Source organism: Protomyctophum bolini (assembly GCF_963924005.1).
Source record: "Protomyctophum bolini genome assembly, chromosome: 7".
In the NCBI taxonomy this organism is placed as follows: Eukaryota; Metazoa; Chordata; class Actinopteri; order Myctophiformes; family Myctophidae; genus Protomyctophum; species Protomyctophum bolini.
Genome location: NC_137868.1, coordinates 22,086,420 through 22,102,462, shown reverse-complemented (window position 1 = coordinate 22,102,462; position 16,043 = coordinate 22,086,420). Strand labels below are relative to the sequence as shown.

The 16,043-nt window shown below is 42.0% G+C and overlaps 2 protein-coding genes across 2 annotated transcripts in view; both read right to left on the bottom strand.

Annotated features, from left to right (window-relative positions):
* otud7b (OTU deubiquitinase 7B) overlaps positions 1 to 1,402 on the bottom strand; it is a 39,427-nt gene extending 38,025 nt beyond the window's left edge. The window contains exon 1 of the mRNA XM_080769076.1: positions 1,197 to 1,402. The gene's annotated coding sequence lies outside the window, so the exon portion shown is untranslated. The remainder of the gene's footprint in view (positions 1 to 1,196) is intronic.
* Positions 1,403 to 1,779: 377 nt separating this feature from the next.
* On the bottom strand, positions 1,780 to 8,351 carry rbm8a (RNA binding motif protein 8A). The gene is given in 7 exon segments (XM_080767529.1): positions 1,780 to 2,240; positions 2,598 to 2,614; positions 2,617 to 2,734; positions 6,176 to 6,312; positions 7,233 to 7,313; positions 7,764 to 7,823; positions 8,185 to 8,351. Coding segments are annotated over 7 exon segments (561 nt in total). The 5' UTR covers positions 8,252 to 8,351; the 3' UTR covers positions 1,780 to 2,159.
* Positions 8,352 to 16,043: the final 7,692 nt, after the last annotated feature.

Below are 16,043 nucleotides of genomic sequence, written 5' to 3'. Positions count from 1 at the left end.
AATTGAAATTGAATTGTGTTTGTCTGTGATCTGGCTAGGCTTTAAATTAAATTCAAGGGATGATCATGCTCAAAAGCATGGGCTTTTGGGTGAATGGATTACTACGGACAGTACATGACACACAGACCCTGAGCCTGGTGGCCAAAGGCAAGAACTTGCACACCCTGACTGACTGTCCTACTTTCATATAGCTGGGCTATATGAAAGTAGCCCAGCTCACTGCTGGGCTCCCCCCAAACAAAAGAGTCCATAAATACTAGACCTAAATAATTAAAGCCAAAGTGTAATGCAACCCATCCATTGTAGTGATGTTGGAAATGACAAGCGGCTCTAGCCAGAACACAAACAGTAACCAAAGGGCAGCAAGCAGCCAAGCACCAGGTTCTGTTATAAGCTTATGTAGCGACGGGATTCATGTTAACTTTATTCACTGATTATAAACTAACTTATACAGGACAATCTTAAAAGCCTATTCTTTTTGCAGGTAGGACTAGCAGCGATGTACGCAACAGGGATAGAGTGCCCCAAAGCCGGGTCCCTACTATTAACAACCGTGCAATTTAGCAAACCAGCCCGCTCAGCTTTTACTCATTAAAGTACACTCTTGAAATTTAAAATGAATTGAATAAGGATGGACTTAAATTCAATGTTCATACTTTGGAGTTCATCTATTCAAATTATCTAGAACTTGACAGATATATAAATCAATATAGATTGTCCCAGCCAAGCTGTAACAAAAGCTAGAAAGACGAACCAGCCCCCCTCCTCTCGTCAACCTGCTCTGTTGTCACAATGCGAGCGGTTATTAGTTTCAGTATGCTGACGATACTAACTTGTTAAATCTTTGATTTTGTGCCAGCTATAATGGATAATGTCTATTCGCAGCAACAAACTTGCTCAGAACATTACTACCGTATACACATGCTCTGCTTACATAAACGCGATTCAGGTGGTCAGTTGTAGTAGCATGTATATGAGACATTACACGCAGTCCGATCATTACAACCACACTCCTAAAGTGACCAGATTATTACGGTTACACAAAGTTGATATCATGTGTTCGGGGGGTTTATTCCAGAGAACTATTGGGTTTTTAGTCAATAGCTGAGTCTCAGACACCAGGCTAACAGGCAGCTACTTCTAGCTTGGCTAAAACCTGCTAACATTAGCTAGTGGAGTGTCCCTTGTCTGCTTACCTTGAGCGGCCTCGCAGATGTGGTTTTCATCGTCCCATAGAAGTGTTCCGCTATGTTATCACTTACGAATGGCTTCTGCGTTTTCAGGACCAACAGTTTCTAACTTTTTAGCCTCTTCATGGGTCGCAATTTAGGTAGAAATCTAAAACGGTACTACCAACGAGAAAGTAATTTCTTTTAGCCACTTACAACAACAACAATGTCAACCAAAGCATTCATGAACCCGCCCCATAAAACAACGAACCAATAATCGCGAAGAAAGCGCTTGATTGACGCCCAGACAAGCCAATGATCATCATTACTCGTTTTGAGTGATGTTCTCCAGCAGCGTAAATGCCAAATAGGAGTAAGTGAGTAGAAAGCACTCGTCTGCCAATTGGCCGTAGAAAAATAATGGGCTTGGAGTTGTGTTCAAGTAGCCTATGGGTGCGTACTGGGTCCAGAGTGACAGGTGCTTTCGTGTCGACAATGTGCTGGGTGGGACCATTCACTGGGGTGAGGTCATCTAGGATGATGTAACGTGTACGTCACTTGAAGTGCTAATGAAAAAAATAAATAAATAAAGCACACCAGAGCACAGATACCATTTTAAAAGTTTTATTTTTATTCCCAAGTAATATAAAACAAAAGCACAAAACATAACCAAACCTGAAATCAAATATCCAAGGGATTCAAAAGCACAGATTTACTACTAAAACAGCTGGTCTTGAAAGGTCAAAAAACGACTACTAAAACAGCTGGTCTTTACTTGAAAAGGACAACAAAAAGAAGTTTAACAAAAATGTAAGGTTGACCATTTGTGCCAATTTACCGAATTATTTTTCCCTCTCTGTAGAACATCTTTAGAAATGTCACACAACTGGACACCATACAGTTATTACTCATAGCGTCATTGCGCTAAAATTAACCTCTCAAGTGGTTGACAAGTTATTACAAACTGCCTGTGGAAGAGACAGACACCTTCTACAGCCAATGAAAGGTGAGAAATGATAGGGTCAACGCCGCCTCCTGTCTGGACTTCTGCTGCGCCTCCGTCCACCACTCCTGTGAGAAAAAACTCTGTCAAGTCCATGAAAAAGATCACCTGAATAACAGCTCAGACTAGAGCTCTTCCACTGCAACCACTCCTATAGACAGCTATCTGTGTCCCTGGCTGTGTCAAAGCACGGAACTAGCATATTTTCACCACCAAGTGTCGCTCGCAGGCAAAGCAGACACACGGGAGGGCTTGTACAGCACAAGTACAGTATAGCACCGCACCACTCACTTCAGACAGGTCTGATTTTTATTATTATTTGTTATTTGGGTGACCCTAAGGATCATAAAAAACCTTGAATGATTACTATTACAATTTCTTTGGGTCAAATCTTAGATTGACTGTGCACTGCAGCCAAGCCTCACCTCCTTTTGTTCTTGGGCGGCCCTCTGACAAAGCCCCAGTCGACACTAATGGGCTGGCCCATCAGATCCTGGCCGTTCAGACCTTCCATGGCAGCCTGGGCCTCCTTGTACGTCTCATACTCTACCAGAGTGTAACCCTGAGGAGGACAGGTAACACAATGTTGTAATGTTAAGAACAGAATTCCCCAGGCCTCATTAACACATATCATACACCATCAAACAGATGTTTGGTCATTTTTTTAATTTAGTTTGACCAACATTTGTTTGATGGGGGGGGGGACGGACGACGACGACACCATCAGCAATAAAACACAAATGTTTAGCCAAACCATGCGACTCCCATTGGAAAAGCATTGTGTGAATGAGGCCCCATAATTCAGTTGATTCCTTGGAGGCATTTATAGAATGGTATCTGTAAACAGCCTCTTCAAGATAGGTACGTAAATCCCAAACTCACCCATGCACTGAACACCATTTACTGGCAACAACAAAGCAGCACTGTACACAGAGGACATTCTGTAAATTCTTCTGCTGTATTTACACATATACTGTACATATTTTGTGCAAAGCATGTAACATTAATTGGTTATGTTGGTCATACTTTACTATAGCTCTGTTCCATAGCTCTAATGCGTGCATTAGAGCTATGTTACTATCAACTTCCGCCGCTCGCATGAATGCAGACCAGCCTCTACTCTTAAAAAGAACGTTTTTGCTACTCACCAAAACAAAGGCGGGTTGTGTCAATAGAAAGACTACTTTCCTTAGTGGAAGCACTCTGAGCCCCCCACCACACGTATAAACTGTACTTTTTGGCCAAAAAGGGATTTTGTTTCCACCGGGAAAAAAACTTTTTTAGTTACTCCGCTGCGCCCTCTACTGATATTGCCCAGAGAACTGCCTCATAGAGGATATTTTGGCCAAAAAGTACAGTTTATACGTGTGGTGGGGGGCTCAGAGTGCTTCCACTAAGGAAAGTAGTCTTTCTATTGACACAACCCGCCTTTGTTTTGGTGAGTAGCAAAAACGTTATTTTTATTTACGCCAAAGAGGAGAGGCTGGTCTGATTTCGATTTAAAATTGGAAGTCCCATAGCCTTGTACTGCGCAGGGCAGAATCGTAGAAGCAGTAGAAGGATATGGATCAGAGCTAACTTTACTACTACTCTGAAAGCTGCAACTATACTTGATGAACTTTTCTCTATACTACATAATTGTTAATATAGTGTGTGCTCTATACTAGCCGCAATTTGCAACTCTAGATTTTTTTATAATGGCATGAATCTAGTGTTGCAATACCCTCCATTCATCCAATTTGCTTTTGCGATCTGCTTGTATTAAATGACGTTAATCTCACCAACATTGAATCTCTAGGCCAAGGTTGAATTATCCTTTTTCAATCTGCCAAGCTTTTGTTTCATAAAAATCCACCATCTAGAGTTGCAAATTGCGGCTAGCTCTATACTATTTTTTTTTTTTAAATACAATGACCATATTGTATAAATCTGACCATATATCAGATTTACATGCTCAGAATGCATTGATGTGACACGCTATGAGCTCATAGATCAGCTACTTTCAGTGAGTGACACTGTTGCACGACAAGGCACAGGGCTTTCGCAGTGGGTGCCCCTTCACTGTGGAACTCACATCAGAGGTGCCCCCATTTTCACCACTTTCAAAAGCACACTCAAAACTCACCTTTTCAGACTTGCTTTCCCTTCATAATTCCCCACCCCATACTTTGTTCGCTTACCTTCCCTTTGTTTCTAGTTTAACCTTTTTAACTAGTTTATTTTTCTAATAAAAGTTTTTATTCTTTTGGAGCTGTAAAGAGATATATATATAAATCGTATGTATTAGACAAAATAATACATTGGTCTCCGGTTGCCGACCGCCTCTATTAAATATGCACAACGCAGATGATTTTATTGGCATTTGGTGAAGAAAAAGCTCCGACCGAGTCAGACCAAAAAGGTCTTTATATATGCAGCCCAACCAAACGTACACCTGCCCAAAGCCAAAGTAGCCCAGAACAATACTACGAGAGAGAAAAGTCGGCTTCTCCGTCCCGGAGAGCACGACGGGTGTATCCCATCTGCTGACTGTAAGTTCATTTGACGTTACTGTGTACTGGTTTGTCTTGCGCTGATTTGAATGAAAACACTGGCGTGCAATTATACTTTATATACGGATCCCGACAACAGTGTTGACCTCAACGAGGTGAAAGCAAACTAGTAAAAAGCTCAAATCAAATTAATAAGAAGGTTTAAAGCAACCATGACAACTCTACTGTGTATCCCATTCCTCACACGTGGATAATGAAGAGAGAAAAGTAAGAGCTGTTTATAGGTGCATCGAGTGTCGCGCCTTAATATTCCATTCAGCCAAGACCGGTAGTTGGAGGGTTGTGTGTAAAAAACAAATGATCCGTTTGGTTAATTTTAAATGCACGCACGCTGAGGAGAAGAGAAGACCCTTTTTTCCTCTCCCACCCTCTACTGCAGCACGCAGCCTGCTCTCTCTCTCTCACACGCTTTAATCATAAAATGGTAATTGGTCAATAAGTTATATTATTTCTATATAGTCTGCCTGGCTGGGTCGGGCCTTATGTCGGAAATAATCGGATCTCGGTCGCATTTGATCGGCGCCGCAATTTGAATGGAATCTAATATATATATATATATATATATATATATATAATAAAATAAATTCCCTCCCGACTCAGCCCAAAAATGATAGCCAACTGGAGACCAAATTATTATTTTGCATGGCCTTATTATTATTCATAATATGTATCTGACTGCTTGATTGTGAAAGTTCCACAACTCAATAGTATTTACTACCTGCCGTCAACAGTACATTAACTAGCCTGATTCTGAGGAAAGCCACCTTCAACAAAAAAGACCAATTGTATTTTAAGTACATAATTTAAACGGCACTGCCACCTTGTGGCTCAGTTAAATACTACAATTGAAAAGTGGATTAATATCTGTGACATAGTATAGTAGTATGTTATTGCGACCACAGGTCGCAGTTAACTATGAGATAGATAGATAGATAGATATCCATATATGGAGCTGACCTGTTCTGACATTCCATATGTCGATATGTCCTCTTCGATGTTTCCCTTTTGATTGATACTTGTCCATTTAAACTCTAGACTGGCCTTCCTCAAAGTTATTAGTGCAGCCAGCGAACACTAGAGTTCTCAACAGACCCTGTACACTCAAGACACTTCCCCCGCTGCCACCCTTAGATCTCCATATATGGAGCTGACATGTTCTGATATTCCATGTTGATCCGACCTCATCAAACCCTGTACACTCAAGATACACTCCATATATGGCCAGTACAGAATTCATTCCATATGTTGATCTGACCCCCCCCATGCCAAAACACCAGCGCTCGCCCAGCAGTCTACTGTGACCCAGGCAGATTTGTGCACGCTACCTCGCTCGCTTCTTTTCTGGTATAGTAATAGTACACGTAATCCCATTTATCCCATGCTTAAACCTTAATGGGTTAAGCAAATTAATGCATGCCTTTACCTTTCCTTGTGTCATTTGCAAGTCTCACCTTGAGGTAACCTGTTCTCCGGTCCAGGTTGAGATGCAAGTTCTTTATCTCTCCAAAGTCTGCAAATTTGTCATGGATGTCTTCCTCTGTGGCTTCTTCATGGACACCAGTTACAAACAGGATCCAGCCCTCCACAGCTACAGCACCAATGCAACAGATGGAATAGGATGTCAGGACTCAGGATGCATTAAAAACATGGCACAAAAACATCATTACCACTGTCAGATGGAAAAAGGAGAGGACCAGTACATAGGGTTTAAGTGCTACATAGTTTACCCAAAACAATGTTGTGAAACTTTTCTTATTTTCCGTGTACCTTCGTTTTCAACAGTGTAAGGCCAAGGAAATCATTTCTGCATCATGACCGACATGACCATGACACCAACGTGAATGACAGGGGTCACCCACAAATGATGGGTGCTGCACTAAATACAATGACATAGAACCCGCTGACAACTTGCACTGGACTGTGTTAAATTAACTGTCCAAATTTGGTCCAGTGTTGCAAATAGGCTGCTGCGTTGACAAGATATGACTCCAGTCCTAACATCGTTGAAGCGGGATAACATGTCCCTGGGACCCATCTAAAAGACCACCCCTGGGTCCCACTCCCAGGACCAATTACATTGAAAACCTATTTACATCACTGGTCTGTGTCACAGTACTACACAATACCATTATCACCAAGTGGTCAGAATGAATCTGCTTTCCACCTGGAACATGTCCATTTTAATATAGCGGCTATTTTAACACTGGATATAACAAACAAACTATTCCAAGATGTACTTGCAGAAATGTGTCGGATTCATACACCACATCAGGGCTTTTATTGGGTAGGTCTTAAAATTATAATGCCCTTGATCACAGGGAATTTTGGGTACTACTTATTCCGGTTTGTGGTTTCCTGCCTGATGACTAAAAACCAGTTAACCAACCACAACACCACATGGGAGCAACCATGATCTGGTACAACCCAAATTTTAGCCTGGGCACAGGTAGTTTGCATTTGTTGACTTATTGCAGTAATGTTTGATTATACGATTTACAAAGCACTCACATCTCTGAGGACCTGGCTCATCGCCATCCTGTTCCACTGTATCATAGACGTCCTCTTTAATTCTTGACCTGGCTCCTTCCTCTGGGAAACCGGGAAAAGAATGTGGAAGGTAGGTTACTCAAACACAGATCAATTATATCACGGCCAGTGGTGTATCCAGGAATTGCGTTTTGGCCAGGCAAGATATGTTAATTGTCGTCTCCCCGCGCACAATCGTAGCACTAAAGGCTGAAAGGCATGCATTGCATTTACAATTATATGATTCCAGTGGGTGATTGAGGGTCGCGCTCTACCGCAACGGCCAATCAGCTGTCCATTTTAATAGTTCTCAGGTCTTGTTTTTGTCCTCTTTTTTCCCTCAATGTATGGATTTTGGCCAGGCCATAAATGGATTTGGACAGGCGGACGCCTGCCCTCGCCTTATTGTAGATACGCCTCTGATCACGGCAATATATTATTGGCACGATTATAGAGGAGAAATGCACTATAGAGGAGAAATGCACTTTAGTCATACTAAAAAAAAGAACATACCTGAACCAAAGCCCCTTCCTTTCCTTTTCTTCGCCTTTTCTTTCAATTTATGGATGCTCTCTGTGAAATAGAAACACAAGTTACTTGAGATGATATTTTGCCAGGCCGGAATGTTGGACGCGTTTAATGTGGCTTGTTATACGGTCAATTAGTAATCTTAGTGTAATTCTGCTACATCTCGACCGCATTTTAACTGCCGAATAGTATGTAATAGTATGCAATAATATGGGCACAAACTATTTTTTACAAAGTTTCCAGCTCGTGGGGAAATTAGCAACGTTAGCTTAGCTAGCATCACACAAGGCCCGCCACCACGCATGCCTAGAGCTGGCCTGCGGAGCATAGCTCCCAGTCGCGGACTGCGTTCGTGCGAATGCTTGGTTCTACAACTAGCCACCGAAATGTGCATAATAAATTTTACCATCACCATCCTCATCCATAGGGAAATCCTCGCCTCCTGCTTCGTGAAGGTCCAATACGTCCGCCATGGTGTGTAGTATTTCAGTGTGTAAATTACAGCTGGGCTAACGGCTAAACCAAGGGACCTGAAGTAAGTTGTTCTTCTAATCGACTTCTTCCTCTGTCTGCGTGACGACGTGTTGTGTTTCCGCTTTCCGGCACAATAGACGGCTCTTTAGGCGGTGTATTGCTGCCTCCCAGTGTTGGTTTTGGGTACTGCTGCACAATGTACTTCTGACTGGAAGGCAATAAGCTTGATTGATTGATGAATTTATTAACAGATACTGGAGAATTACAGTACATTTCAAGCCCAACTCAATACAAAACTGTTAACTGTGGACGACACCATAAAGTATTACACTTGTTTACAATAGGGCCCACCATGTTCAATTAATCATAACAATTAGAGATGTACATATATACTCTTATATATTGCCAAAAACAGGAAATCATCATAGGGGGAGGGGGGGGGGGAAACATATAATAATAAGTGGGGCCAGGACTCAGGAGACCCCCAGGGAGCTTTGTGATGAGCTTATCAGGACTCAGTAGCTGATCTTTGTGAGGCAACTGTTGACTGATATGATGGAGCAATCGGGGACACAAAGTCATTGTCCAATTGAGTGACTCTTCATCATGCAACCTTGTGTTCAGTAAACTAGCCAGTATTGGATAGATAACATGTTAGGTATAGACATAGCATTCTATAGTGTATATATTTATAGTTTCATTGTACAGATGTTCTACTGTTAGACCGATGTTATGTTCTTAATTTACGTATGATCCAAGATGACTACTGTACAAAAAAGGGAGCAAATTAGAACCCGGCAACTACCGCCCTATTTCTATTCTAAGCTCCATCTCGAAAGTGATGGAAAAAATTGTCTATGAACAGGTTGAAAAGTATCTTGCCACTAATAAATTGTTGTACGAGTTCCAATCTGGTTTCAGAACATCCCACTCCACTGACACATGCCTTCTCTATTTGAGCGACCACATCAAACACGAGGTGGATGCTGGAAAATACTGCGGCATGGTCATGCTGGACCTCCAAAAGGCTTTTGACACCGTGAACCACTCCATACTGGTTAACAAGCTTAAAGCTATTGGTTTTGATAGCACATCAGTGAGCTGGATGCAATCCTACCTGGAGGGGAGAGAACAGATGGTGGAAGTGAACGGAACACTGTCCCCCCCCCTCCCAGTGAGCTGTGGCGTCCCACAAGGAAGCATACTAGGGCCTTTACTGTTCCTAATATATGTAAACGACATGACTTCAGCTTGTGACTGCAACTTGTTCCTGTTCGCAGACGACTCAGCACTGCTGGTCTCGGACAGGAACAAACTGCAGGTTGAAAAGACCCTCAGCTCTGAACTCGGTAGAATCTGCACCTGGCTCGCTGATAACAAACTATCCTTACACCTGGGAAAAACTGAATCCATTCTCTTCGGATCAAATAGTAATCTCAAAAAGGCAGATGGCTTCTTGGTTAGAGTTGGTGATGATATTATCACACGGAAGGATCAAATTACCTACCTAGGTTCCATCCTGGAGGCCGATCTTTCCGGTGATAAGATGGCCACCAACGTAATCAAAAAAGTCAATCAAAGAACAAGATTCCTCTACAGGATCTCCTCACTGGTCGACAAAAACACCTTGAAGACCTTAACAGGAGCCCTTGTACAAGGTTTCTTTGACTATGCATCCACCTCCTGGTACCACAGCACCTCAAAGGCCCTTAAAACAAGGCTCCAGACCTCCCAAAACAAACTGGTCAGGCTCCTACTTGGCCTCACCCCCCGAACCCACCTCACCCCTGCCCACTTTGACAGGCTGGGATGGCTTAGGGTCGACGACAGAGTACAGCATCTTGCAATGGGTCTGGTCCACAAGATTAGATACACCACCAAGATACCCATGTACCTGTCTAAATACTTCCTTAATGTAAACGAAGTCCACACCCACAACACCAGAGGGAGTGCAACAAACCATGTACAACCCAGATTCGGCACAAACAAGGGACTAAATTCTTTTCGCTCCTATGCGACCAAAATGTGGAACGCCCTACCAACAGTCATTAAGACATGTGAATCCCTTGGCTCCTTCAAAACTGCTCTCAAAGGGCACCTACGGATGGCTGCAATTCGAAACTGGCCTCTGTAAAAGCTGAATTTGTATCTGGATTGTACTATGTTTTTGTATGGACGTGGTGTTGGGTGCCTGCACATATGCACACATGGCATCAACGCATGGTGTTGTGTGCAGGCGCCCTACACTCTGTCTTTGTACTATGGATTGTACTATGTTTTTGTATGGACGTGGTGTTGGGTGCCTGCACATATGCACACATGGCATCAACGCATGGTGTTGTGTGCAGGCGCCCTACACTCTGTCTTTCGTTTTCTTTTCTTTTATCCCCCTGTTCCCCTCACTGTATATATACTTTTTTTTCCCTTTTCGCTTCCTATATGATGAATTCCTGTTCTGTTCTTTAACTACATAGAAGTGTCTATTTGTTTGTCTCTAAATGTTTTGATGAATTGAACAATGTGGACCCTGTTGTAAACAAGTGTAAGGCTTAATTGGGTCGTCCACTCACAGTTAACAGTCTTTGTATTGAGTTTGTGCTTGAAATGTACTGTAATTCTGCAAACTGTTAATAAAGATTTCAATCAATCAATCAAAAAACTATTTCTATGCATTTGATGTATTACCTTGTTTTACTGTAAATCGCACTGGAGCGTCTGCCAAATGCTTAAATTATAATTGTAATTGTATAGTGTATTAAATATTCTACTAGCTGGGTTAGGTTGAAAATGTGTCCTTTGTTGTGAAAAGGACATTTATTGTGATGTGCTCACTGTGCTGGCTATTTCTCACTTTTAGAAAAACAAGCAGAAACAACTATGACCTATGAGCTTCCACACAAAACGTTGACAACAGTTAGGCTTGTCACAATTATTACATAATTGCATGAACATAATTATTTGAGGTAATAATTGTTTTGCATAATCTCAGAACCGTTGAAATGTTGAAAAATTCTTCATACATTTTCAAACATTCTCAAAATCCTTTTTTTGGAAATAGCTGATCTACTACAAGCGTAGTTTTCTTTTTTATATTATGTTCCAATGTTCAATGACTCATGACACCACACACACACACACACACACACACACACACACACACACACACACACACACACACACACACACACACACACACACACACACACACACACACACACACACACACACACACACACACACACACACTTTGTATGGACAATACTGTTCTTGTCAGATGACTTCTTATTGTGAAAAATGATTAAATCATGATTAGACACCATTCTTCAGGTATAAAACCCCATTGAATCCCATCATATAGAAAACACCATTTGGTCCAAGAACCCCTGGAGTTAAGGTGAGTGTCCCGCTGCGGTGCTGCATTAGTCTTCTTCATTTCAGCTTTGGAGATGGGCTTCATTTAACAGTTACATGGTCAAAATATTTATTTATTGTCAGGGATGTGCTATTTTTAAATAATTGTATCTTTTTGTATTCTTTGAAAATGTACATTTGCTTTTTATATTTGAGTATTTAAGTAAATTGACATTTCATTGGCACAGCTTTGCTTGTTTCAGGAAGCCATACAAGCCTATAGGCCTACAGCTTTAAAAATACATTTTCACCCTCCAGATTCATATTGCCATCTGTAGCCATGAAATTCTCCGTTGTTGCTGCCCTTGTTGTGGTCCTGGCCTTTGGTAATGGTAAGAATCCTGAAACTATTATTCAACTTTCAAATAGTACTATTATACATTAGGAACTTAATCATGCTGTCATGATTAATGACAGCAAATCCTGAATCCTAGTTAAGCTGTATTCTATAGATTTCAATGAGGATTTGAATTTTGATCAAAGCATTTAAATATATTTTCCAGTCACACTCACTGATACGTCACCGACGCACAAGGCTGAAGAACAGAAAATCACCGATTTAATTACGGACATGTCAGCCTCCGTCGCCACTGCTGGCCAGGAGATGGTTGAGAAGGTGAAGGCTCTGGAGCTGACCAACAAGGCTCAGTAAGTCATCATTTATAGGTAGAAAACAAATTGTTCTTCTACCTTAATCTTATTTCATACCTGGCTGCCTGGCACACAATACAATCCGATGTTAATTTAACTCAATGTGTAGAAATAAAACCAAATGGAACTTTTTAATCATTGTAATTTACACTCTACAATGTAGAGTGTACTGCATGTAGAGTCTACATGGCAAGCATTAGTTAAGAAGACCACAATGGAAAAGTAGCCTGGACTTTTTTGTGTTATCCTTTTAGCCTAAGTGTTTTACTGTACCAGATCTGTTCCATTTATATTTATTTTACTATTACTGACACTCTTCTGCTTCTGTGTTTCCTGTCACAGGACTTACATTGAGGTTAAGGCCCAGGTCCAGTCACTGGTTGACAAGGTCCAGGCTGAGGCTGAGAAGCTCCAGGACCAGCTGAAGCCCTACATTTCCAACATCGAGGAACATCTGAAGCCTCTGACCGACAACATCCAGGCCCAGCTCATGTCTCTGGCAGACAACTTTAATGCTCAGGTCAAGCCCCTGGCTGACAGCTTCGAGACGTTCAAGCAGACCTTCAAGAAGACTTAGAAGACGTTGGGCCACCTGTTTGACGGAAAATGTATTCCTCCAAATATTTTGGAATGTGTTTTAAACTCATTTGTAGTTAAATAATTAAGCATTACTCACCCACATAGAAATCACCTGAGATGTGAAGCTTGAAATAAAAAAAAGGTTGGAAGTTGGCCATTTTGTGTGTGATTGATCTATGATTGGTTTATATGAGTACATTTCAGGCAGGCACGCAGATAGGGGGGGGGGGGGGGGGATCGATCGACCCCCTCAGTTTAATGAGGAGGGGGGATTATCCCCTAAAAAATAAAAGCCATGTACTGTGGCTGCATGTGTTTTGCTGCGCTGGCAGTGTTTTGCCATGAAATCCGCTAAAACACGTGGAAAATCTGCGTAATTATGTGTAAAAAGTGGGGTGATATCCCCTCCCCTTGTGAAATTGTGTCCCCCCCAGTTATAAAATGCTATCTGCGCCCCTGATTTCAGGTACATACCGTACATTTGTTACGCTGTTTCGCAACAGTGACTGTGAACCTCTCTTCAAGTGTGGTAACTGTAACACTTCAGTGAGAAAAATACTTGAATGGGAGTTTTCACATTTTCCCATTGAAAACATTGGGAAAAACGTATTTACTAATAAAAAATCAAAAAACTGAGTGGTGCAACTCCCCTCTCTCTCCCCCCCCCCCCCCCCCCCCTCCTCTCTCTCTCTCTCTCATAGGCAACAGTGCAGCACTGTCTCTCTCTCTCTGTTTCTGGCACAACAGCGCCCCTACTGGTAGCCTACTCCTCATACTGGTGCTCATTAATGCCACATACATAGGTGAACCAACACATAGGTGAACACGGACATTGCTGTTCCTTGGAGTGGTTGCACCACTCAAAAATGTAACTATATAACATATTGCTTTGCAAAATGCAAACGCACGATTCCTGGTAAAGCCGGTCGATTTGATATATGGCTTGTGTGTATGCCACGTAGCGCATCAAACTTTAGGGTTTACGGGAGAGTAAATAAAGTTGCCCTTTTGGGCAACCACTAAACAAAAGAATAAGAACAAAAAAGAGAAAACGAAATAAAGCAAACTGGGCTTACAAGGTTTCTTTGACTATGCATGCACCTTATGGCACCCAACTCACCCCTGCCCATTTTAATAGGCTGGAGTGGTTTAGGGTTGACCATTACAGCAATTTGCAATGTACTGTACCTGGTCTACAAGATTCACTACACCACTTGGATGTACCTGTCAAAATACTTCCTTTATGTCAACGAAGTCCACAATCACAACACCAGAGGGAGTTCAACAAACCACGTTCAATCTCAATTTCGCTTCTATGCCACTAAAATGTGGAACGCCCTACCAATAGCCATTAAGAAATGTGAATCCATAGCCTCCTTCAAAACCACTCCCAAAGAGCACTTACGGGCAGCGACAATTCGAAACTGGCCCCTGTAAAAAAATTAAAGTCCCCCCCTTTTTCCTTTACTGTATATTTGTACGTCTTTAAATGTTCTGATGAATTGAAAATGGAGGACGCTGATGCAAACAAGTCTTAGTGCTTTTTCAGGTTATATCCACAATCAATCATGACTCAGGAGCTGGTCTTTCACACACTGCTGGCTTTGCATGCGAGGCAACTGCATGCTAACGCACGCACGCACGCACGCACGCACACACACACACACACACACACACACACACACACACACACACACACACACACACACACACACACACACACACACACACACACACACACACACACACACACACACACACACACACACTTTGTATTTTTCTTATGACATTAGAGTTCAGCCAACACATCACTATTCTTGTCAGGTGACTTCTTTCGGTGAAAATTGGTCAAATAATGATTAGACACCATTCTTCAGGAGATAAAACCCCATGGGATCCCATCATAGAAAACACCATTTGGTCCAAGAAAGAACCCCCAGAGTTAAGGTGAGTGTCCCGCCGCATTAGCCTTCTGAATTCTTATTCTTCATTCCAGCTTTGGAGATGGGTTTCATTTGACATTTCACCCTCCAGGTTCATATTGCCCATCTGTAGCCATGAAATTCTCCGTTGTTGCTGCCCTTGTTGTGCGCTGGCCTTCGGTCATGGTAAGAATCCTGATACTGTATATTCAACCTTTTTCAACTTTGTTTGTTTATTCAAATTGTTTTTACGTATGTATTTTGTTTTTCCAGTGTTTTGGTGTGTGTGTGTGTGTGTGTGTGTGTGTGTGTGTGTGTGTGTGTGTGTGTGTGAGAGAGCTTGAGTGTGTGTTGGCTATTTTTATCCGGTCTCTGCAGAGCTGCACTTTATATGCAGAGATGAGACTGCGTTTCCTTAAAATGCAAAATGCACTTAATGATTAATGACAGCAAAGTCTGAATCCTAAAGCTGTATTATATATTTAAATTAGGTTTTGAGCAAAGCATTTAAATATATTTTCCAGGCACTGATACCGTGATACGTCACCCATACATTTTGACACGTTCCCGGCGAGGCTGAAGTGCAGATAACCACCAAGTTCATTGTGGACATGTCGGCCTCCTCAGTGAGTAAAGCTTATTTAAGCCTATCAACTTTGATCTAGTGAGCATGGGTCCAAACCATATCAACCATCATGAGCAGATAATTACTTATTCTTATATTCCTGCAATTATACTGTAATTCTCTTTAGCTTTTGCGTTCCTATAAAGAACCCAGATGGAAACAAGTCATAGGCTTTCTTGGGTTGGGATCCTCTGAGCAGACCTTGTATTGAACTGTACTTTTCCTGTGCCTTTGTTCTGCTTTTTCTTTTTTTTTCTTCAAAAATCAATCTATCAATCAATCAATCCTGTCACAGGACTTACATTGAGGGCGGCAAGGCCCAGGTCCAGGCACTGGTTGACAAGGTCCAGGCTGAGGCTGCAGATCCAGGACCAGCTGAAGTCCTACATTTACAACACAGAGGAACAGCTGACCGACAACATCAAGGCCCAGCTCATGTCTCTGGTGCAACTTGTGCAATATTCAGGTCAAGCTCCTGGATGACATGCCCATGTTGGCTGACAGCTTCGAGGCCCAGGTGGAGAAGATCTTCAAGCTGATGTTGGTCCAATCTTTGTCCATTCTCTGCCCTGATCAGGAAAGCTATGTAGCAATCAGTCCATC